The sequence below is a fragment of the Epinephelus moara genome, chromosome 2 (genome assembly GCF_006386435.1).
Source record: "Epinephelus moara isolate mb chromosome 2, YSFRI_EMoa_1.0, whole genome shotgun sequence".
Lineage (NCBI taxonomy): Eukaryota > Metazoa > Chordata > Actinopteri > Perciformes > Serranidae > Epinephelus > Epinephelus moara.
The window spans coordinates 43,298,989-43,324,968 of NC_065507.1; the positions used below are offsets into that span (position 1 = coordinate 43,298,989).

General features: G+C 42.4%; 1 protein-coding gene across 7 annotated transcripts in view; it reads right to left on the minus strand.

Annotated features, from left to right (window-relative positions):
* Nucleotides 1-25,980, minus strand: part of bcas3 (BCAS3 microtubule associated cell migration factor) — a 939,536-nt gene that overhangs the window by 890,976 nt on the left and 22,580 nt on the right. For all 7 annotated transcript variants that reach the window (XM_050055595.1, XM_050055587.1, XM_050055619.1 and 4 more), the window contains exons 3-5: nucleotides 13,319-13,373; nucleotides 9,531-9,606; nucleotides 8,101-8,207 (exon numbers count right to left, since the gene is read on the minus strand). In XM_050055595.1, the coding sequence (XP_049911552.1) occupies nucleotides 8,101-8,207; nucleotides 9,531-9,606; nucleotides 13,319-13,373 (238 nt within the window). The remainder of the gene's footprint in view (nucleotides 1-8,100; nucleotides 8,208-9,530; nucleotides 9,607-13,318; nucleotides 13,374-25,980) is intronic.

A 25,980-nucleotide genomic window follows, 5' to 3' on the forward strand; every position in this document is an offset into this window, starting at 1 on the left:
TCGTACACAAACTCACCTCTTGTGTGTTTGTGTGTGTGTACACACACACACATGTGTGAGAGAGAGAGAGAGAGAGAGAGAGAGAGAGAGAGAGAGAGAGAGAGAGAGAGAGAATGTGTGTGGGCCGGCTATAGGGGGTGGGGGTTGGGGCACACACACACAAACAGAGAGATACCCATGATGGAAAAACAGCCCCAAATGTGACGGACACAACAGCTGGGAGCAGGAGCGCTTGTCGACCGGCGTGGAGAAATGCGCGTCTGATGTGAACGGGCTCGCGCGAGAATTTCGGTGCGCTGCGCTTCGCAGCACTTCGTTGGCAGTGTGGCCTTGGCGTTAGGATGGCAGCATATGTTGTTCCAAAACCTGTATGTACCTTTAAGTATTCATGGTGCTTTCACTGATGATGACATGATGTCTATGATTTTGAAAAAATAATAATAATTAAACTGTGGACTCGTCAGACCATTTAAGACTAGACTTAAGAATTTCCTTTTTAATTTTAATTTATTTTTTTTAATTTTACATACTTTATTAATCCCCGAGGGGAAATTCAATTTTTTCACTCTGTCAATTACACACAGGTCCGAACACACACATGCACAAACTGGACCTATACATGCACTAAGTGGAGAGATGTCAGAGTGGGCTGCCCATGACAGGCGCTCCGAGCGGTTGGGGGGTTCGGTGCCTTGCTCAGGGGCACCTCGGCAGTGCCCAGGAGGTGAACTTGCACATCTCCAGCTACCAGTCCACATTCCATATTTTGGTCTGGACGGGGACTTGAACAGGCGACCCTCCGGTTCCCAACTCAAGTCCCTATGGACTGAGCTACTGCCGCCTCCAAATACAGATACCAGATACAGCTTATAGTTAGGGTTGGCTCAGGCTTGTCTTGGTCTAGCCCCTTGTTAGACTGACATAAGATTAGAATGCCAGGAGACCTCCTATATAATACACCAAGCCCCTTTTCTCCTTCTCCCTCTCTCCTTAGTTTCTGAAAAGTTGTTTCTTCTTCACTTGCTAACATTCACGTCCTATTACTGCACATCGCTAACTCGGTTTTACTGCACGTCACTAACTCGGCTTCTTCTCCGGAGCCTTTGTGCTCCACTATCTCAAAGGTTAACTCATGTTGCAGCTACAGATGATGTGTCGTGGTTGTGCCGCTGCCGTGGTCCTGCCTGATGCCTCCTACTGCTGTTATTATTAGTCATACCTCTACTGTTATTATAAACATATGATTATTATAGTCACACACATATACAATCATATATTAATACTGTAGGATTAAGTAAATGGACAGAAGTGAGATGGGCCACTCTGAGAGTCAAATGTTTATGGCTTTGCCCGCGGTCTCACCTCAAAGTTAAAGAACTCTTTCACCGTCATCCTGGCATCAAGAGTGGTAAAGGGATCAATTGGAAACCATCTAGATCTCAGTTTGCTGATTACCATCCTGGGAAAATCCAGCGTTTTGACAACTCAGCCAGATTAACTACCAGACTAAGGTCAGTAACTATGCTTTTAAAGGGATAGTGCACCCAAAAATGAAATTTCAGCCATTATCTACTCACCCTCATGCCGAGGGAGGCTCTGGTGAAGTTTTAGAGTTCTCACATCCCCTGCGGAGATCGGCGGGGGGAGCGGCTAGCACACCTAATGGCTGACGGCGCCCCAGACTAACGTCCAAGAACACAAAATTGAAACCACAAAATATCTCCAACATGCTCATCCGTAGTGATCCAAGTGTCCTGAAGCCCCGACATAAAAAGTTGTTTCGAAAAACGTCGTATGAACTCTGTTTTTAGCCTCACTGTAGCCTGTAGCTCTGACTGCTTCTCTGTGCTCCGCGCTTACGTGTGCGTGCTTGCGTGAGACCAGCGAAAGCATGAGCTATTTCTATATAGTGTGTATGGATAGTGTATATCCATACCTTTAGGAAACTGTCTCCAAGTCCGCCCCAGGTCGCTTCTAGGACGAAACGATTTACGGCACACATCATCTTACCTAGCTGCTTACATTTATAGTGCCTCTTATAAATAGTCGCTATTCCTCCTCCTCGACAGTGCCTCTTATAAATAGTCGCTATTCCTCCTCCTCGACCCGACATCCGCGGGGAGTTAAAATAGTAGCAATCATCGGGTAAAAGTTCTGTGAAAGCACTGGACTCACCAACAGTCAGCCACGTCTCAGTCACACAGAGAAAATCCAATCCTCAGGAAGTCAGGAAATCCTTCAGGATAAACGTTTTGTCTGCTAGCGATCTAGCATTTACCAGCCCAATCCTGGCAGGAGCCGACGGGTCCACAGCGTTAGCTGTCCGGGGAGCCACACACAGAGGCTGCAGGTTGCGCAGATTCACCCCACGCCAGCGGGGACGAGGAGAGCAGGGGCCACGGGGCTGGAACACCTCATCCGGGCCAACGACAGGTACCAGCCAGGCGTCGAGAAAGTCCAGCGAGTGCCGAGAAATAAAGAGGTGAGGCACCGCTCCATACTCAGTCCAAGATGCCGTGGAAGTGCTTGCCAAACAGGCCTTCAGCCTTACCAGCCGACCGGTGCGTTTACCCCGGCGGCGGTGGCGCTTACGCCGGAGAGGTGGAGCTGGGGCGCGGCAGAGGTGAGCTGGGATCCCCGATAGGAGCGGGGGCAAAGTTTTCCCGTCTTGTTGTTTCATTCATCCCCAAAACAAACACATGCGCGAGCCACGTAAGCGTCTTTACGACAATATGTGCTAGAGCTCATGGGAAATGTAGGCTTCATTCCGGCAAAACACTACCGCTTTTGTTCACAGGATCGCCAAAATCAACTCAAAATTAAAGTTCCTCGTAGGGGCTTTAAGTTTCCTTCGACATAGAGTTATGTCGCCCAAACACACCCACTCAACCTGGTCGGATTATTCTGTTGAGCTCGGCGCATCTCGCTCACTTTTTTCTTTTATTTTACTTTTAATTCACTTTTTACTTTTACTTCACTTTACTTTTACTTTCCCTTTTTCATTTTTCTCTCTTTTGCTTCCATTCTTTTGCCATCCTTCCTTCTAGTTATACTCTTTATGCTTTAACCCGTTACGCTCTTATACTCGGTTCCCACGTAACATTTTCTTTTCTTACAATCAAAATTACTTTTAAGTTTTGCTCGCCACGTCCAGGATTGCCTAGTCTGTCCTGAGTTTTCCTTTGTTTTCTGTGCCTTCAGTAACATTCTACCTTTGCAACATTTTTTATAATTTAAATTTTTTTTTTTTTTTTTTTTTTAAATATACTTTATTAATCTGCCTGAGTTGTCAATAACACACAGGTCCGAAATACACACACATGGGGGGTTCGGTGCCTTGCTCAAGGGCACCTCGGCAGTGCCCAGACGGTGAACTGGCACCTCTCCAGCCACCAGTCCATGCTCCATGTGTTAATAATAACTTTGATAAGAATATCGAGCGGCCGACGAGATTGTTTTCAACCATAATATGAGCGACTAGCCACAACCAAATAGAGGAGCTACTATTCGACCAGCAACTCCATCAAACATTCATCGGATCCAGCGCTGCCAGCCACTTGCCAAAGCTCTTCCCAAAGCAGTGGTTCCTTTCCAAAACCAAGAGACTTTCCACAGCCTAAGTTAACCGACGTTTGAGGACCTGGAAGCCTGGGAGCCTCAAAGCGACAGTTCGGGTCCCCTGAGGAACGTCAGCCTGAGTATAAGCTGCTAAAACGTAGGTAAAACTTCCCTCACCTGATAAAGCCGCTGTGTTGTGATGAGAGTTGATGTTGAATAGGAGACTTAGTTATTTTGGTCTTAATTTAGGTTTCGTTGGGTAAATGGTAGGAATGGGCATCAATTTTCGATTATCGATGATTGATTGTTAAGGATTTTGATCAATGACAAATAATTTTGCTCGATAGTCGCTGTGTTTCCCCTACAAAACATCATAAACAGACAGAGGCTCTCATCGCTCTCCAAAGCCTTGGCGCCATTGAAAGACGGAGGTTTCGCTGAAAACTGAAGCCTGTAACCCCTGGCTGGCAACAGTTGTAAACACCCAGGGGTGAACTGCGCATGCGCGCCATTCTTCCTCTTTGGCCTGGGGGGTTGAAGCTCAAAACTGGGGCAGCTGCGGTCTATTGTGGCGACAGTCTGCACTGCACTCTTTTGTTTTCTCTCCTTTGAAATACTCGCTTATCAATTAATCGATAATTGATCGTTAATTTTTTTGATGATCAAATAATGAATTTTGATCGTTTGCCCATCCCTAGTAAATGGTTTTACGTATCACTGCGTATCAATTTATCTACAGCCACATACTCTCTCACTATTGCCAAACTAAATAACTGCCAAAAGTGTTACCTCTTGCCTTAATCCATTTATACATACTGTTGATTTTGTGTCATTTCATATCATCCTCATTCACTATTCGTTTACTCAACTGTTCAACATTTAGCCCTAAATAAATCTTCATTTATCGGCAAGTGGTTGTCTGTGAATATTTATTTTGAACAGGAACTAAGATCAATGTATAGAGAATTCATAACCCTGGTATTGAGATTGATCCTAGATTGATAAGTGTACTGACAAATTAATAATTGGTTTTCGGAGTTATTAATTTGATTACAGTCACTTTCCTTCTAAGTGAAGGTGGTGCCCCAAATTTATGACAAGTGCAAACATTTTCTAAAGGTATTGCTCCTACAATATATACTTGCAACATAGTGTATCACAATTACTGTTATCATAATATTATTGCTAAAACTAATGTTATTGTAGCTATTGTCATTACTGTCTGCCCTGCATCTCTCTCTGGCTCGGTCTCTCGGTCTCTTTCTGTCTCAATTTTTCTCTCTGTCTCTCTTTATGTATCATTTTGTCATATGGATTACTGCAAATGTGTTATGTTGATCTGTTCTGTACGACATCTATTGCACGTCTGTCCGTCCTGGACAAGGGATCCCTCCTCAGTTGCTCTTCCTGAGGTTTCTACCTTTTTGTTTCTCCCTGTTAAAGGGTTTTTTGGGGGAGTTTTTCCTTATCCGCTGTGAGGGTCCAAAGGACAGAGGGATGTCGTATGCTGTAAAGTCCTCTGAGGCAAATTGGGATTTGTGATATTGGGCTTAATAAATAAAATTGATTGACTGACTGATCACAAAACATTTTTTCACTTTGTGTCACTCCATCTCATCTCTGATGAGCTCAGACCCAGAGAAGTCGGAAGTGTTTCTGTATGTTGTTGATATCTGGCTTTCACTTTGCATGCTAGAGTCTTAACATGCATTTGTAGATGCAGCAACAAACTGTGTTTACTGACAACACTAAGGTTTTTCTGTATTCCCTGTATATTTTTATGATATTATGGATTGTAGATGACAAAATCCATAAATTCCTTGCAATGGCGCATTGAGAAACATTATTCTTTATCCGTTGGACTGTTTGCCCACGCAGTTTCTTACCAGGTTTTAAACCTTTCGTTGTCCTTGCTTGTGAACAACTCAGCCTTTTGAGGAAGCCCCTTTAATATCAAATTATGACCCTTATCACCTGTTCAACTGTGGAATGCTCCAGATGTTTTTTGAGTATTCCACAACTTTCCCAGATTTTTACTCTCCATTATGTCATATTAACATACATTTATGTATATATGTAACTATGTATGCCTGTATGTGTATCTCGTGGACTTACAGACATCTGGTTAGTTTAGATACAGTTTGTCAATATGTGTGTATGATTTTGTTTAGTTGAGTGTAGGCACTTGGAACACCTGCTAGTACTGAATTGATTCACACTTATTCTTTGTGACAGTTTAAAATGGCTCAAAAGGCTCCCTGGGGCTAAATGACCACTTCAAACTGAAGAGGACATACCCAAGATAGATGAAAAGAGCATTCCACTCTAGATTTGGGTGTTGGAGCTCTATTTGTACTTACATCTATCTTTTGTCATTTCCATTCTGCTGAACTCCAAAAGCACCTTTTGATTGGCTGCACTTGCTGTTAACAATAAATGTCTGTACACAACACACTTATTCATTTTGTGTATTTGTCCTTCTCTTTTGTCTTTCTCTTTTGTTTTCTTCACAACCTTTATTCAGAAACAAGTTGTGAAGTTCAGTAGGATCTTGGGACTTGTTTTAGTGTGTTAGAGCCCTGAGCAGTTCTGTTTGGATCAAATACTCTCTGTATCACAGTCAACACTGTCACCTAGTGGCCAAAGGCAATACAGTTTTGTATTTAAACAGTGAAAAGGGGGAGACACTGGTCATTGTTAAACATGATACAATAAAAAAGCATCATTAGATTAGTTCTAGCTACTCCATATCCGCCAATTTCATTGTTTTGCTTTGCCATTGCATTTAGGTATGTTTCACTGTATTGTATCAAAATAACTACAATACATTTAAAATCAATGTACAGTTTACATCAAATTTATTTTGAGTTCTATATTATTTGTTATTGTCTTTCATCCATTTTTTAAAACACTTTGATCTTTTTTATGGTCTTTATAATTTCATTATTTTATTTTTCTGGAAGATTAGTTAGATTATTAGATTAGATATATGGAACATATATATATATATATATATATATATATATATACACATATACATATATATATATATATACACATGTATATATATATATATATGTGTGTGTGTGTGTGTGTGTGTGTGTGTGTGTGTGTGTATATATATATATATATATACACGTATATATGAAGTCGTTCAGTAGTTTCTAGCAAGATCACTGCGAAACAAATTTTATTTATTTTGTATAGTGTCGAATCCAGATCTGTGTGAGGGCCATGCAGCTGGAAAAGATGGGACTGTGTGAAAGTGTTAACAGCCGGGATTACGCACTGGGAGAGCGCAGTCACAGAACATCTTGACTTAAGTACCTGGCCCAACTGCACATGCATGCCGCAATATTGATGACCATTTGAGCGCGTTCATGTTATTTTATAATGTACTGGACATGGCCACACTGAATACCTGGCTCCTGTACTGGCGCTGCATGGTTGCCAACATGACCATGTATCTTTGCCAGGATGTCAGCAATGTTCATTTTTCTAAGATAAAACCCAGATCTATATCAATATTACCACAAAGTAATTACTGCCATGGTAAAGTAAGATTTATATAGTATTCATAACATGACTAAAAGTCATACAGCATAGTAATTGCTGCTTGTAAATCTACGGCCATCTTGACTTTTGGGGAACTCTATTTGTCACTGGACCGGACCTTTGCGCACTATTGAGCAGAGTGGCCATCCATGGGTCGCTGCTCATCCTCATCGTGGTTGTCATCGTTGTCATTGTCCTTGTCCACTGTATTTGTCCAAGTCATCTCACCTGGGCTGTCGGCGGTTGTAACTGGCAACGGTGACGTTAGCTCTGAGGTGCTACCGCAAGCTGCATCTTCATCAACGCTGATGTTGTTGTCGGTTTCAGCGTCATATCCAGTTGTTGGGGCAGCAAAAAAAGCTTGTAATTTAGGCAGTGCTGCAATATATTTTTTAGCATCCTCTCTTTTTTTCTTTTTATCCCAACCGCTTGAGAGTCGCTTCATTTTTCTCTCAGCTTCGTAGCCTATTTCTCTTGCACTTTTCTCTGTTTACCTCACATCACCTGCATTCATCTTTCCGGGTTGAAGGTCATGGAATAGTCCATTGTAGTGTGATGGGGGGGTGGAGTGGCGAGACCGATACCAACCACTCATGAATTAGATATGCTGATGTTACTTTGATACATACGTTTTTTATGAAATAGTTATAAGTAAGCTTGACCATGTTAATGAATTTTTCATAGTGGGGGTGGGCTGACTGTTTGGGGCCTCCCAAGGAGGAGTCCCCACCGGGGCCTCAGGCAGTTGCCTACCTAAGCCTTATAGTAAAGTCCGCCCTTGCTTCTGAGAGTCAATTAGCCCCTTCACACTTGTACAAAAGAGCTGTAGCCAAACATTGCTCTATAGTGAACTAACTAACAAGGTTAGAGTGTTTCAGCACACATGTCCATCTGAATTTATCATTGAAATGAAACTGATGGCATAAAAGTTCCAGGAAGAAAATGGTGAGGTAGCAGTTTTACTAGCCCATTAGGCATGTGACTTACAGATACGCTCCAGATCTGCATCCCGTCAGTATAGCCAATCATGAGGCAAAGAGGAGGGTCGGTAGTACCACTGTGCATCTCCATAAACTCTGGATTGCGGGCAGTATCTGTTCAAACAGAAAGTGAGACATTTGGTGAAGTTTAAGTGGAGGATGTGTTGCCGATGTAGTAATATCCTTTATTCCATCATGTCAGTTTTTAATACAGTGCCATCTGAGGGATCACAATTACAGGCATTCAATGTTGGTTTTCAGCTTTGCCCTTTTTATGCAGAGATTTCTCTGGATCCTCTGAATCTTCTGATAATATTATGGATTGTAGATGGTAAAATTAATAAATTCCCCACAACCGTGCTTTTAGAAACTGTTGACCTGCTTGCCCACAAAGGGTCTCTCACAAAATGGGGAACCTCAGGCTATACTTGCATGTGAACAACTGGGCCTTTTGAGGATGCCCCTTTCATACACCATCATGATCCTATCACCTGTAACCAACTAACTTCTGCACTTGTGAAATGTTCCAAACAGAGGTTTTTTGAACATTCCACAACTTTTCCAGTCTTTTGTTGCCCCATCCCAACTTTTTTTGGAACGTGTTGCAGGCATCAAATTCAGAATTAGTGTATATTAACAAAAACAATAAAGTTTACAGGTTTTCCCACACATTAATTTATTTGTTGAGGCCCACCACAATAACATCTGGTGCCACAAATTGATTTTATTTATTTTTGGAGGTGTACCATTCATTAGAAGCGCTACTGGAATACAAATACCATTCGGTTATTCATTGCACCACACTTTCAGAGCAGGGAGTGTACTCAGGGCACTGACAGAGCAGCAGAATGGCAGGCTCAGTGGAAGTGAAACTTAACTGTTCATTGCACTGGGTCTAAAAGTTTGCATTCACTCACAACTGCAAGAGCTACTGTACATCCATCAATCTGATCAGATCAGCTTTGATCACATGGAACAATCAGTTATCCACCCGAAATTGCTGCTGAGGAAAAAAGAACTAATGAAGAGTTCCACCCGCACTGCATTCACGTTCTCTGTTATATGACGGTTGGTCTCATCCTCTGCTCAGAGGATAAGGTGCTCCCAAATGTCATTGCTTTCCCAATTTGTAGACATTTACAGCCACTGTTCTTTTCTTTGAGTTTGCTGCTAATTGGAAGCAGCTGTTTTTTAAAATCTCCTGCAGTGTGGCCGCCAAAATAACACGTAATCAAAACGTCACACCTCCGCCCCACCTGGTCATATCTTTCCAGCTCTACATTTTACACGGACCTTTTTTTAGTGCTGTTACTACCTCTGTTCCTAGCTCAGAGGCACTCTGTCCCTTCTTTCTTACCTTATATACAGAATGGCAAGGCAACATAACAGTGCAATATTCCCACCTTGAACAGACAGTTTAAAAGAGGCTAGACTTACCATTGACGTCAGCTTTCTCAAATCGAACCCAAATTATCTTCTCTTTTTCATCAGTGAGTGGAGCTCCGGTATATGCCTGTAGTTTGGAAGAAAGAACAGAGTGTGGACAAAATGTATACAACAATACCGCCCAACATACCTAATACAACTCTATCATTCAAATTCTGATAAATACATTAGTTTACTAGCCCAATGTATGTTTGTAGGAGAGTTAACAATCAAGAATAGCTGGTAAATAACTTGTATACGGTCAAAGTGTACATTGTTTTTGACTGGAGGCTCAGGTATGCAAGGTTTATGGTTTATGGTAATGTCAGTGTTTCCCCTATATGCAACTAGCAGCGGCGCACCACTGCTGAAATATGACCGCCGCTGCTGATTTATTTTTTTCGTCTTAGCTCTTTAGAAACTACTGCTTATATTATTTAGTGCTACATATCCAGGTCAATTTGCACACTTGTGAGTAAAGCATATAAGAGGAGAGGGCTCCATCTTATCTCTTCATAAACTAAAGTTATATTATTTTGCGCGACGGATGCTTCATATAATAACATAACAATATAGCATTCTATTTATCGTGTTATACGGTTAAACGTTTCACCTTATAACGTGATGACTTACATTGTTATAATGTGAGACTTATGTCTGAATGAGGAAACGGTGTGCGGAGATTGGATAAATTGAGGAATATTGCTCATTTACACAAATGGTTTTAAGTTCTACTTCATGCTTGGGTTGAGGCATGGCAAGATTCCGCTGTTATGAGCACAGTGGATGATATTGTGATAAATATACTTACACTAGGAAGGATTTTAAAATGCATGGGGGGGCTCTAGGCTGCGACCGAATAGTCACCATTTCTGGAGTCAGTGCGAGTATTTTTTACAACTACTAGCTCGTGCGCGACCTGCAAATTTGCGGGCGTTTTTATTTCATGCTGTAAAACGGGGGAGCGAGTCCGCCAGTGTAGGTTAATGTGTGTGAGAAGGGGGAGAGTCAGAGAGTGAGTGATGGTAACTGCGAGGATCACGTCACCTTCACTCATCAGTAGGCTCATTCCAGATGAACTGCACCGAGGCGGTGACAAGCTACGGTCAGGTCAGCGGCTGAATCCAAATGTCCACCCTGTGGATTTGCGGACTGAACCCTTGCAAACTTCAGCAGTACGTAGTGTGAAGTGTTTACTGACATAACGTAAAATCTGCGAGGGCAGAGACTGCATGCGACTGACTGACAGCCCTCAAGATCGTTTTACCCATTGCTGTGGAAACGTTAAATTTTCGCTGCTGTCATATAAGTTGATGAACAGTGCCTACTCATCTGTCCCTGCAGATAACAAGATATAAATCCCACGTATAGCCTTTTTGGTGACTGAACAAAAATGTATTAATACATCTCTGTATAACAGGAGACACACCAGAAATGTTTCTAAGTAAGGACTATAACTCAATAAATTGGGCATTACTGGCCTTCTTCTGTTGATTTTTCAGACATTTTTCAGCCTGTTAGACTGCACAGCCTGATAGGCTGCAATAATAAAATGTATTTTCAGTCCCTCTACAGCCTAGATTTATACATATTTCTGTATCATAATGTGGTTGAATATTATTTCTGGCCTATACATTTCAAGCAACATTTTAATAGACCTAACTATCAATAAGTATTTAGGCTATAACAGTTATATCAGTTTGCTGCTGCAGACTACAACTACATAGCCTAAATAAATTGTGTCTGACTATAAGGTTAATGTTTTCAGAGGGGGAAAAAACAGTTTTGATTAAAGATCAGTTGATATAGTCAGGGCTTCACATCTGTACAGATGCTACTTTAAGAATCCTCACATCCCACTGACCACAAGTCTGTGTAATGCTTAATAATTTAATGATTAAAACAGTCCAATGTTAATATATAGTAGACTACATGTAGTTTATGATACAGTTAAAATGGCCAAAAATGTGAATAACTGCACTGCAGGAGGTTTTAAGGCGTGCCCCTAAATTTTCTGCTTCTGCTCCTAAAATTATTCAGTTAGGGCTACAGTGCTCCTACTACAAAAAAGTTAGTCTGGAGCCCAGCGTGGGGTTGTAAAGAAGGATGAATGAGTCGGACCCTCTGGAGGTAGCGTCATTTCTCATAGATCAGCTGGAGGGGTATTATTATTCAACTGACGTTCGTTCAATGAATGTCAATTGTTTTAAAGATTATACTTTTATTATGTTCAATAAAATTGTATTATCCTAAATCTTGAGACACCTCATATGTAAGCTAGACAGACATTTCACCAGCTCATTACTGTGCACAAATGTACTGTATGCACTTAGTCCTAAAGAGCCCTTCTGGTGTCAGTAGATACATAGAAACATCCCAGCAGGCTGTGCTTTGCAAGCGTACAAAAAGTTTTGCACGTGTGAAAATTTTTTTACATGCCCATGCTTCACCTCCGCTGCTAGAACTACATCCTGGGGGAAACACTGAATGTACTTAATTCGATTCATTTTTTTCTTTTCCTTTTTTTTTATTCTCAACACAAACGACCATACTGATTCTTTTTTTTTTTTTTTTTGATGTTGTAAGCTCATAACAATATTTTAAGTGATTTCTCAACTTTCATGTTGCCTTAGTGTTCCGTTATCTCAAATATGATTTGGAATTTACCTCACTGAGATGTGACACTTGACTGACACAGATAATCCGTCACAATAAACATTTGATTGCTATTGTTTTGTCATCTTTACACATATTTTAGATGTTATAGCAAAATGAGGCAGAGAGTCTTATAAAAAGTCCTATTCTATTGGTACATTGATTTTTCTGGCACCTTTGCTCATCGGTGCTTTTTTCCCACACCTGACTCTTCATTCTCACCATGGCTCACAACTGCATTACCAGATATCAAAACATCATTCTAATAAAACTATTTAAGTTTTAAGACTAGTGCTGTGTCTCCACTCCATACTACATACTCATAGTATAAAGTATATAAAATATACTGATTAACATGTTATAGTTAGTATTTAAAAAAAATCAATGTGGCTATTATACTAACAGTGCACTGTCAGAGGTCAATCAAACAGCAACCCTGGAATTAAAGTGGCAAAATGGATGTCAAAATATTTTTATTTTGGGTTCGTTATTTTGTTTTCTGAAATCTCTCTGGAGCTGTTTTAAACGCCAATGTTGTCATGCTACTGGAACTTCTAATTTCAATACAATATCTTGAGAAATATCAATATTCAATACCAATTCGGATACCCTGGGAAAAAATAACATTGAGGGCATAAAAATTACATTTTGCATTAAAAGATAAAAATTTATTAAGGCTATAAAATAACAACAACTTTTTTTAAGTTAGTAGCAGAGAACAGTAGAATGACTGCAAGACATATTAACAGTAAAAGAGAGTGAGAAAGCGTAGCTATTAGCGGTGTATCAATAATGTGGGAAATGAAAACTGAAATCATTTCAAGTATTCTGAATTGATATGTATTAATTAATCGATATTTGACAACCCCTCTCACCACACCTGCAATTTATTCTGGAACTGTGTGTAGCTCCACCATTTCCTTTGTGCATTCCATTGTGGAACAACAGTGTTCATCAACAGCACACTACAAAATTTATGTGTTTGCATACTGACATTGTTGAGTATACTTAATTTTGTCACTTTTCTAGTATGAAAACAACAACATACTCCAGATGGGCTATACTTATTAAAATCAGTACAGTAGTGGGAAATTAGGACTTGTAACAGCTGTTAGTATGAGAGAATAGATGATGGAGGAAGTTACCTGGGGGACCACATCCTGTAGGAAGGTCACAACACTTTCCATGTAAGACTGCTCACTGTGACAACATAAAGCTCATGTCAGTTCGAATAATCATGGATTTATGGGCAATGCTCTATTTTATATAAATAAAATATTCTACATGTAGGGGACTTCCATTAGTTTGCAAAGCAAAATTAAATGTCATGTGGGGCAACATTCAGTCTCAGTCTCCATGTATAAAGCTATTTTTGAAAACAGATATTTTCCTCAACATTTTGGCCTCTCGTCCACATGCAAACAGAGTTTTAGGTCACTCAAACTCCGATTTTTATAAAGGTGCAAATTATTTCTTCTGGTCATTTTAGATCCCTGTGGACATGTAAAATGGAAGCAATGACGTAGTCTCCTCAATTTGGCTATGCCTATTGTTGCTTTTTGAAATGAGAATCCTCCAGAAACAACAACAACAACAACGACAAACTACCAGTTTGTTTAGGTTTCTTTCGTCTCTCGTTATCAATCCACACGAGTCATATATCAGTTTTGCCACAGCACCAATGGTGGGTAGAGTACTGAAAACCTGTTCTCAAGTAAACTTGAGTAAGTAAGTAAGTTAACTTTTGATGTCTTACTACTCAATTACACGCCACTCGGCAGAAGCTACTATACTAGATGTTTATCTGATAGTGCTGTATCAAAATTGAAGGAAATTATTCCATCAACATTAAATTTAATACCATGTCCAACTGTAACAGAGGTTTCCTGTACTGACTTAAAACTCTCCCAAATTGATTATCTTGTTGATAGTGCTGCAGGCTCGCTGCAAACAACACTCGACCTTTTGGGCATGGAATTCACCAGAGCTCACACTCGAAGGCTACTTAAGGAAGTCTTACCTTTAGTTAACACTTCTATATTAGACATGATCAATATGTCTGCGAGGGCAGAGACTGCAAGCGACTGACTGACAGCCCTCAAGACCGTTGTACCCTTTGCCGTGGAAACATTAAACTTTCGCTGTTGTCATGTAAGTTGTCTACATACATATATATACAGTATATATATATATATATATATATATATATATATATAACAGGCTATGTACCACAGTCCTTCAAGGTAGCTGGAATTAAACCTCTTCTAAAAAAAAGCCCACCCTGGATCCAGATGTGTTAGTCAACTATACACTCATATCTAATCTTCCATTTCTTTCAAAGATCCTTGAGAATGCAGTTGCAAACCAGCTGTGTGACCTTCAACACGAGGAATTTCATTCAGGCTTTAGAGTGCATCATAGCACAGAGACAGCACTGATAAAAAATTACAAATGATCTTCTGATTGCTTCAGACAAAGGACTTGTCTCTGTCCTAGTTTTATTAGATCTTAGTGACGCATTTGACACAACTGATCATCAAATTCTGCTACAGAGACTGGAACATTTAATTGGCCTTAAAGGTTCTGCACTAAGCTGGTTTAAATCCTATTTATCCGATCGATTTCAGTTCATTCATGTTCATGACGAATCATCTTTGCATACCAAAGTTTGTTTCAGAGTTCCACAAGGTTCTGTGTGCAGACCAATTCTATTCCCTTTATATATACTTCCCTTAGGTAACATCATTAGAAATCACTCTGTAAACTTCCATTGTTCTGCAGATGATACACTATCATATCGATAAAGCCAGAAGAAACAGATCAATTACCTAAACTTCAAACATGCCTTAAAGACATAAAATCCTGGATGAGCTCCAATTTCCTTAAGTTAAATTCAGACAAAACTGAAGTAATTGTTCTTGGCCCCAAACACCTCAGAAACTCTCTATCTGAAGATATAGTTTCTCTGGATGGCATTGCTCTGGCCTCTTGCACTACTGTAAGAAACCTCGGAGTAATATTTGAGATGATTGTGAAGATTTGTCTTTTAACTCCCATAGAAAACAAACTTCACAGGCTGTCTTCTTTCATCTGTGTAAAATTGCAAAAAATTAGGCCTATCCTGTCCCAAACAGATGCAGAAACACTGGTCCACGCTTTTGTTACCTCTACACTGGATTACTGCAATCCCCATCATAAGGTTGCTCTGATAAATCTGTATAAACTCTCCAGCTGATCCAGAACACGGCCGCACATGTTCTGGCAGTGTGACGGCCCTGGCCTGTATGTTCTGTATGTTGTCTCTCAGTCCCTCTCTCTGTGTTTTCTCTCTGAGGTGTAGCCTGATTGCTTGATCTGGAGCACCTGGGCTAGGTGCTTCTCCAGAAGATAAAAGGCCGAAGCTCCAGTGCTTCAAAGTGTTGTCATGGTACCAAAATTGGGACCCACAGTACGATACCAGTGAAAGTATCACAGTTCTGAGTAGTATCATAATACCACAGCAAAAATTTGGCAGATGTGCCTTTTGTCATTTATAAAAAGATGAATCACTTTTCCATAATACATCAATGATATTTCAATGGAATAAATTACTTACTGACTTATTCATACTTCAAAAACAGCATCAATAACTGATTAACATAAGGGGGGGGATCAAAATAAAATGAATAAATAAAATAAAAATCAACCAGCCACCCTCCTCTGATAAGTTAAGAATAGTCCCTTAAGTGCGGTGAGGTTTGTGGACCGTTACGTGCCACAAAGAGAGAAATGTGAACGGCTCGTTTCCCCTCTGACACGTCACATGCCTGTGTGCCGCCACGGCTCAGCTGTTCAGGTATTTCTGGGCAGTCATGACACCAACAAAGAGGAAATTATTGGACCTGGAGCCGGGCTTCTCGGTCACCAGTAAGCCATTTTCTTGCACCGCGGAGCACTATGACCGCCGTATTTGACAGGAATACGGCAGAGGTGACCCCGTTCAACCCACAACCAGCAGGATTTGCCTTTCATTTCTGCTGCTGGTTGGAATCCGTCCTCGCACAGCATGCTCTTGAATGTTTTCTTTTGCTCGCACAAAACTATTTTTAGTCGCAAATGCGAGTAAAATGCTCGCACCATAGAGCTCTGTGGAAAACAAATCACTGTAGCATAATATAAACAAATCTAGCCTACAAGTAAAAAGAAATAAATAATAACTTTCACTGCTTAAAGATACTCAATAGCTCAGCTAATACCTGAAATGTCACTGGAAAACAAACCACTGCAGCAGCATATTGAGTGCCAGGTGGCAAACGTGCGCCGTTACCGGACAGTGCATGGACACTCACCCTCTTGCAACTGGACTTTGAACTTATCCCACGGTAGTGGTACCGTGAGGTACCATAGTACTACGGTACCCCAACATTATGGTATCATGTACCGTGGTGTTTTAGTACCGCGGTCTACCATTGGTAGCAGTATACTGTGCAACACTAGTGCTTGGTTGGTTTTGTTGATCCTTTTGCACACACAACACCATGCAGCACATTCTCACACACCCACATGCGCACTACTGATCCTACTGACTTAACACATCTCATTCTTTATCTCATTCGTTAATATTTGTTTACTTTAATAAATCACTTAATTTACTCGTATTCTGAGTCCTTTTCCTTTCTTTGCCATAAACTCTCGAGCCAGGGTTATGACAAATGGGGGCTCGTGCCACGTTTTTCCCGTTTATTCTGCATCTGGGTAAGCTTCAATCAGTGTAATGGTGTTTAATACCTAGTTGTGCAGTTTAGTGGTTGCAGCCTTGGGTTTGTTTGATTAGTAAATTTGTGGCAGCTTGGCAAGGGGCTGTTTGGGCTGCAGTCTGATTTGGCACATGTGTGCCTAATTAGTTTGTAGTTCATGCTTGCACCTGGAGTTTTGGTTGTTGGTGCAGGTGGCTGCTCATTTGTTTGTTTGAGGGAAGGACTTTTACGTTTAGGGTGCCTTTGCAGGCTAAGTAAATAGTTTTGTTTATGGCTTTGTAAAAGGTTTTGGGTTACTTACCTGTTTCATTTGGAGGGAGCTTTTGGCTTGTCAGTCCTGTTACCGCTGTTGCCAGCTGGTCCGGACATGGTGGCTATGCGTAGCTGTCAATGAAGTGGTGCAGAGTTTTTCCCTTGTAGGCCGTAGCAACACTGTCTCCACAGAGCCATGTTGATTCTTTTTTGTTTTAGTTTGTTATTTTTGTGCATAAACGCGATTGGACATTGGGGTCCGGGGGTACATGTCCGTGGCATCAGGCGAGTCAGGCAATCCCTCTCAGGGGGCCCTGGATGCATTTACAAAGGAGCAGTTGCTGGTGCTTGCTGACCATTTTGCAGTGGTGATTGTGGGAGACAAGCGTCTCAAGGTTAATATTAAAGCGGATCTAAGCTGGTGGCGCTTGAGCTCATGTCAGGTGAGGAAGAAGCAGTTTCTGATTCAGATTCTGTTGCGGCCACTGCTTCAAGTCCTGAAGATCCTGTTGCGCCCACTGTGTCTGTGCCTGCACATGGGTTAACTGTCGAACAGCAGAGGGAGATTTTGTTCTTGCAATTGGAACATGACAAAATGAAACACAAATTGGAAATTAAAAAACAGATTAAAGTAGAGAGTCTCTGCCATGAGTCAGAGATGGCAAAGCTGGAGTTGCAGAAGCATGTGTCTGTTAAGGGCGAGCAGGTTTCCAGGTCTTCTGTGGATCGCTTTGATATTAACAATTTGCGTTTGCTGCCACAGTTTAATGAAAGGAATCCAGATACGTTCTTTCTGCTGTTGGGGGGTTACATCACCACATGATTCCCGAGCGCGGCACCGCTGCTGCTCACCGCTCCCTCAGGGGATGGGTCAAATGCGGAGAACAGATTTCACACACTCAGGTGTGTGACAATCAGTGGGACATTAACTTTAACTTTATTGTCATGAGAAAGGGCATTGGAAGGCAGAGTGTCCTGTGTTAAAAACTAAAGCCAGGGGAATTAGATCTGGTGTTAAGCTGCGGCCTTTTCTGCGCCTGTTAAAAGTTGCTGTGTCTCTGAGGTGTTTGCTACTCATTCCTGTGAACCAGATGTGTTGGCAGCTTATGCTCCTTTCATTCGTGATGGGATTGCAGGAAGTAATGTGAAGGTTCCCATAAAAATCCTGAGGGATACTGGGGCTTACCCCCAAATTCCACCAGATGCGTGTGGGTTGCGTCTGCACTCCGGAACGGCAGCGGAGCCAATACGTTTCAATTCTAGTCAATGTGTGTGCTTCCACCGGCTGCGGCTGTGCTACGTTCCGGCTCCGTCACAACTGCAGCACTCCGGAGCCCTCCGCAACAGAGGGCAAGACTTCCATGTTTGCCGGACGCTGGAGCACAATGCAGCAATTCAGCACGGAGCAGATTGTGCGGGGCAGGGAGTCGTGCACAGAAACAAAATAAAACAAATGGTTAATTTTCAAAATAAAATACACAGTGTTCACCACGGATCATATTTCCCTGCACTACACCTTGAAAACGTCATAATGGGCGGAGGCAGGCCTGAAGTCAACAGGTCAGGTGCACCGAGATGTCTTCCTACTACTCCTCTGGTTTTGTGGTTCTGTTTATAGAAACTACATCTTCCTCTGGTTTTGTGGTTCTGTTTATAGAAACTACATCTTGTTATATCGTGCAATTATGCGTGAATTCATAAGATCTCGTGGGACCTCGTGACTCCCGCTTTCCAGCAGAGTGGCAACGCTCAACACAGCAAACGCAGCCAGTGGGTGTTGACGGACGGCGGAGCACGTAGCGGATAACCAGCGCAGCCATTCTGCAACGGACCAGCATCCAGTGGAATTCCAGCGTTATGATTCCTACATTGTTGACTCTGTTTTGCTTTTGTCTGGAGAGTCTGACACTGGTGACTGTGTTCTCAGTCGGGGGATGGGGTTAAAAATCCTCCCTGTTCCGCTGCATAAAATGTTCCTTGACAGTGAGCTGGTTAAGGGCGAGGTGGCTGTTGGGGTGCAGCCGGCTTTGCCTATTGATGGTGTGCATTTAATTTTAGGCAACGGCCTTGCTGGCAGACTGGTTTGGATGGATACTCCTTCCTCACCTCTCACCGACCCGCCTCCCTCGCCTGTAGTTACACTTTGTCCATCTGAGTCTTTGAGCTCCAGTGTGTTGCCAGATGTTTCTTTGTCGTGCGTAATTACGCACGATGTTGGAACCTCAGCCACACGTTTTAAACAATAGAGAGGCCTTGATAAAACCAGCCAGTCTAAGAACAAAGTAAATGCGCCAATCTTCCATCGGTCCGGTAGCTATAAAAGTGTAAATCACTTTTGAAATTCAAACTCTTCCTCCCTATTGGACGACAGCAGCCAGGTTCAGGTGGAGTCAGACGGAATCCCCTATGACGTCACTGAGACTTTAATTGCCTCTGCGCACTGATGCCCCTCGCAATCCCCAAATGATGAGTTACTGGAAGGAAGCCAAAGATTTCTGTGTGCAAGTTACTGCTAGGGAGCACCTCAAACGTTTGAATTTAACCGACCTAGGCCGCCCTTTTGTTTCTTGACTCGCTGGACGAGGAAAGACACTTTTTATTTTTATTTTTAACACTACACGGAGCACAAGAGAAACGCTGTGCAACCCAGCCGCTCCTCAGCATCTGCAGAGTTTGGAGAAATCCCCTTTTTCTCCCGAGGAAGACGGAGCCACCAAGGCCCCATTTCGTCAACCGAGTCGACTCAGCTGATCCCTCTTCTACCACACCAAGGACAGCATCTTTCATCCCGCTGTAGGACGCTCAAGTAAGAGAGCTACGGTCTACAGAGACTTTATATTTAGTGTGTGACTTAAGAGTGACTTTTGACTGTGATTTTGTGAACTTTGAGGACCGCCGTGTCCCTTTCTTTGATAATCTAACCATTGATTGTTGCTTGTTGTTGTGCTCGCCAGAGCAAATTGATTGTGCCGTTAGTTGTGCCGGCCGCGCACTCACAATACGCCGCATTCCTATCTGTAACAAGGACCAGTGGACGGCAGGCTGACCCAGTTAGTCTACCAGCCCCTGAGGGATAGGAAAGTGACCACTGTGTTCCTCCAAGGCCGCTTTTACCTCGTGCTGATTACGAGCGCCCGCTCGTCTTTCTTCTCTCTCCCCCCCTCTTTTAACTAACCTACATGCACACTCGCACGCACACACACACACACACACCTTTTATACCTGTGGTAAAATCACACATTGCCTTGTGAGCAACTCCTTAAGGGCAGTTCGCCATTACCACACTCTACACACCCACACGTGTTGGCACAGCAGCTATTCTGTTAGAGCATACAGTGTGTTTGATCCCGCTGGACGCCATCTTGTGCATACTTTAAAGGTGCACATGTGGCCAGCTGTTTTATGACAAATTGTCTTGCTCTAGTATCCCGCCTCAGTACTTCTTCCCTCAAATTTCCCGCCTTACTCTTATCAGTACCTGGCGTGACGTGACATGGCCCCCAGGAGGCCACGCCCGCCATTCTCTTTCTCTCTCGCTTCACACACACACACACACACACACACATATGCACACACACACACTCACATATGCACACACGCACGCAGAGACCCACTTGCATGCTTTGATTTGTTGCTTCTAGTTAGTCAATTTAGTGTAGTATGTTTATTATGTGAACAGCTTGTGATTGTTGAATCATAATTGTTTTGTGTTTTTGTGACTTTACTAGAGCAGTCCTCTGTGGTGATTTGTGCACTGTTTTCGTATCAATAGCTGGTTGTGATGGCCAGTGCTCGGGTTCACGCCTTCTAATTATTTGATTGTTAATATTCACCTATATTAGCAAACTGAGACGAGGATTTTTCCCTTTGTGTCTAAAAACCGGTTGGTCATTGATCCCTGTATCCAGGGTGGTGCCCCGGAATAATTAATACACATTAATAATTTAATTTCTTAACTAATTACCATTGGTAATTAATAATCAATAACCAACTTGCCTTTGGCAAATCCCAACAGCACTATGAGCAAAGCAGAGCCTGTACAGCCTGACAGTAACAGTGATGTAGCTCTGGAGGTTCCTTCATTGTCTGAACTGCCTTTATCCTTGTCACACGGGGAGGTTGTACAATTTGCAAAAGAGCAGCGTAGTGATTTGTCCTTGAAAGAGGTGTTTGAGCGTGCCTTGTCTGCCTAGGAAATATCTAGTGCTGCAAATGGTTACTTTGTGCATAATGATGTGCTTTTCAGAAAAATGGGTCCCTGTTGTTGACGAGTGTGTGAAGGGTGATGTTTTCCAGTTGGTGGTGCCGGTGAAGTTTCGCCCTCTTGTCTTGAAGGTGGCACATGACGAGTGTGGACACTTTGGTGTACAGAACACATATTTGAAGCACTTCTTTTGGCTGCGCGTTAAGCATGATGTGTCCGCGTATATTAAAACCTGCCATATGTGTCAGCTCACTGGAAAGCCTAATCAGAGTCTCAGGCCAGCACCGGTGCAGCCTATCCCGGTGGTGAGTGAACCTTTTACACACCTCATTGTAGACTGTATGGGCCCGTTGCCACCGTCCAAGTCTGGTTGTAAATATCTGCTGACAGTAATGTGTCAGTGCACCCGGTATCCGGCGGCATATCCTTTGAGATCGATTACAACTAAGGCTGTGGTTAAGGCATTGTCGCAGTTTATTTCAGTATTTGGTATCCCCAGAGAGGTTCAGAGCGACCAAGGGTCAAACTTTTCATCTAACTTGTTTGGGCAAGGGTTGAGGCTGCTGCGTATTAGACAGAACTAATCGACAGCTTATCATGCACAGAGCCAGGGGGCACTTGAGCGGTTCCCTCAGACGCTTAAGCCTCTCCTGCGTGTCTACTGCGCGGAGTTGTATAGAGGCTGGGAAGAGGGGCTCCCGTGGCTCATGTTGGCTGCGCGAGAGGCAGTACAGGAAAACACAGGCTTTAGCCCAAATGAGTTGGTCTTTGGGCATGTTGTGTGGGGTCCTGTAGCAGTGCTGAAGGGGGAATGCGTTGACACTAAGCCACTGAGCAGTTTGTTGGATTATGTGAACGGGTTCTGTCATCGATTGTTTGTTGCTGGTTGTATGGCACGGGAAAAACTGTCTGTGTCCCAAGACAAAATGAAAGAGTTGTATGATCGTCGTTCCATGCGCCATGACTTCAGTCCAGGCGACCAGGTTCTGGCGCTTTTGCCCATTGTTGGTTCGCCTTTCCAGGCTAAATATGCAGGTCCATACACTGTTGTTGAAAAAGTCTCTGATTTGAACTATATCATAGCAACACCCCGTCAGCGGAAAGCTGAACGTCTTTGTCATGTAAACCTTTTGAAGCCGTATTACACCTGTGTTGTGTCAAGCTTGAGTCAGGAGCTGAGTGACGGGGTGCGCCCGGCTCTGGCTGTGGCTTCTGTGGCGGATGATTGTGACGGGGTGCCAGAGCCGGAAGAAAGTTTACTGTGCGGGCGGTTAAAAAATTCTGGATTGCTTGGCAATTTGGACCAGTTGTTGTGTCATCTGTCAGCGTTGCAGCGCAGTGAACTGACACGTTTGGTGCGTAATTATCCCTGTTTGTTTAGTGACATTCCCACGCAGACCGACTGGATCGAGCATGATGTGGATGTTGGAGATGCTTGGCCCATCAAACAGCAGTTTTACTGGGTGGCACCGGGTAAACGTAAGCATTTGGATGCTGAGGTTGAGTATATGCTCAAAAATAACATAGCTGCTCCGTCGTCATCCAGCTGGGCTTCGCTGTGTATTTTGGTGCCGAAGCACGATGGCACCCCTTGGTTCTGTACAGACTTACGTAAAGTGAATGCAGTTGTTAAGAAGTCCGATTCGTTTCCCTTGCCGCGCATGGATGATTGTATTGACCAAGTAGGCTCAGCCAAGTTTGTTAGCAAGTTTGACCTGCTTAAGGGCTACTGGCAGGTGCTTTTGTCCGAGCGTGCGCAAGAGGTCTGTGCATTCCTCACTCTGTCCAGCCAACAAGTATTTAGGCCCTACAACCATTTACAAAACAATCAGATGCCACACAAATTATTTGTGCCACTCTGAAAAACAGTTCCTGTCCACCACAACACAGAGGGGCACATCACAGGCCTGACACTTCCAGGGTGTCAGTCCTATTGTCAACCTGGAGCAGCATCCTCTGTCTTCCAGGGCTCAGAGCTGAGGCGTAGCTCTGCTGCCTGAGCCAGCGGAGATCCGGACCTGGTGGGCGTGCCACACCATCCGATCCTCTGTGCGGACCTCCGAATACCACTCAGTGCGGTCATCGGCTCATTTTCCTCTCTCTCCTCTTCCAAAACACACTACACCACACACTAACTATAGCCTACACTCCAAACACGCTAAATGTCACAAATTCCAACTCTATCTATGATCGCGATTGTTATCACTGTCTCTCTTGCTGCCGTCACTCCCACAACTTTCCCCTCTCCCCCAGCAACAAATGCTGCGTGTTGCCATACAATTTTTTGATTGGTTGACGTGATGCATTTTTCCACCAACAAGAAAGGGGTTGTCGGTTTTTTTTGCAGTTGTTGTTGCTTTCAGCACTTTCGTTAGCCTGAACGGCCCGTTTTACCGTTCCTTGCCGCACCAAACACGCATCAAACTTGACAACAAGATTCAGGAAAATCATAGCGTTTATTATTCATCATAAGTCTGGTTTTATATGGCCTATCAACACAAGTTAAAAGTGGTACAAAGTTTGAAGTTCGCACTTTCCACACAAAATGAAACGGGGACTCAGCAAGGCTGCGCGTTGCTGCTACGCTGTCTTAAATCGGTCATGTGATTTTGACGCACCGGCGCGGCTGTGGACTCTAGAGGGTTAAGTGCAAATAACTCACGTTTGTCTTAGTATGCCATTTTGAGGAAATGAGATTCCCATGATCCTTTGCTAAAGAAAATAATAACATACTAGAGTGAAAAGAACGCATCAGAATTCTTTAATGTTGAAATAATGATTGATATCTGGATGTTGCAATAGGTGCATAATTAATAGAATTATTAACTTCAGTGAGTGCATAATGAAGACTTTATGAATGTCAACAAGACACTGTTCCCACTTTAGATCCAGTAGCTGCAAAGATGCATTATGAGTTGTTATTAAGCGCATATTAATAATTTCATAAGCTTCATACAACACTGTTCCCACTTTAGATCCAGTAGCTGCAAAGATGCATTATGAGCTGTTAATAAGTGCATATTAATAGTTTATTAACCTTTATACGACACTGTTCACACTTTAGATCCAGTAGCTGCAAAGACGCATTATGAGTTGTTAATGAGTGCATATTAATAGTTTATTAACCTTTACACGACACTGTTCCCACTTTAGATCCGGTAGCTGCAAAGGATCATTATTTACTATTAATAAGTGCATAATTAAGCATTTGTTAATCGTAATATGGCATTTATATTAACTTCTTATAGTCCCATTAATGTTAATAAACACCTTATTAATTTCATCTTATAGGGTCTTATAGTGTCTTATAAACCTGTAATAAATGTGGTTATTATTCTATAATTAACCCTTATAAATTATAATTAATGTAAATACACATCTTATTAATATTTAGTATAGGTTTATAAATTATTGCCAAAGTTTCTATTAAGTGCTTATAATGCTCCTATAAGCAATATTAACTCAGTCAGTTATGCTGTAATAAACACTTAGTCTAGTCTTATTAATGTTAATAAGCATCTTATACCATCTTATACATGCTCATTAAAGCTATAGTGCGTAACTTCTACATGTCCGTAAATGTCCGTTTCACCCAAGCCACTACTAGAGGAGATGACACAATGCTAATTAAGCTGATTGGCTCCTCTAACATCTCGCAGTATTTTTCAATATATATCATTTTTAGTTTGCGTGTCGACCGGCGACATTCCCGCGCTGGCGCACAGGAAATGCCGCGTTTTACCTCACAACAAGAAGGGAGGGGGAGGAAGAGCAGAGAGTCTCATAGCAAGAGATAGAGCGCAGGTAGAAAGAGAAAGCAACATGGCGGAGAACCCAAAGAAGCAGCCGAGACACGGTTCAGAAGTGGATCCTACCACAAAGAAAAAGCCTGGACGTTCGGCTGAAGGTCTATTAGCAAAGAAGGAAAGTGACCGACGGAGAAGGTAAACAAGGATTTGTATTGGCGTCGCTTTTCCTCAGTGGAGAGCCCTGAAGGAAGAAATTGGGCTGAGGGCAGACAGGGATGTTGCCTTACTGCTGTTGGATAAGTAAGTGACTTGGTTTATAATTATATTATGAGTAGTATATGTTGCTTTTACATGTACTGGACCTAGTACTTTATTATTTCTTGGAAATGGTGCTATGAACATAATGTAATGTTAGCAGCCTGGTGTTCGCCACATTGTGTAGCGTTGTGTACACGGTGTGAAGGGGGTGTTACTCTGTGTACATGGAAGTGCCGGCTTATTTGTTGTAATAACGCATTATCCACCAGGGAGCAACAGAAGTTACGCACTATAGCTTGAACTGTTAATTTGTGCTTATTAAGCATTAATTAGTGCTTATTACAGTACCTTAATACAAAGTGTTACCTTGTCACATTCATATATTAATATATACTTACAACTAAACTTGCATCAATTAATCAGCAGTGCTCGGAATCGGGCTGGTTTTCACGTGATCGGCCATGACATCAATCAATCAATCAATTTTATTTATAAAGCCCAATATCACAAATCACAATTTGCCTCACAGGGCTTTACAGCATACGACATCCCTCTGTCCTTATGACCATCGCAGCGGATAAGGAAAAACTCCCCCAAAAAAAACCTTT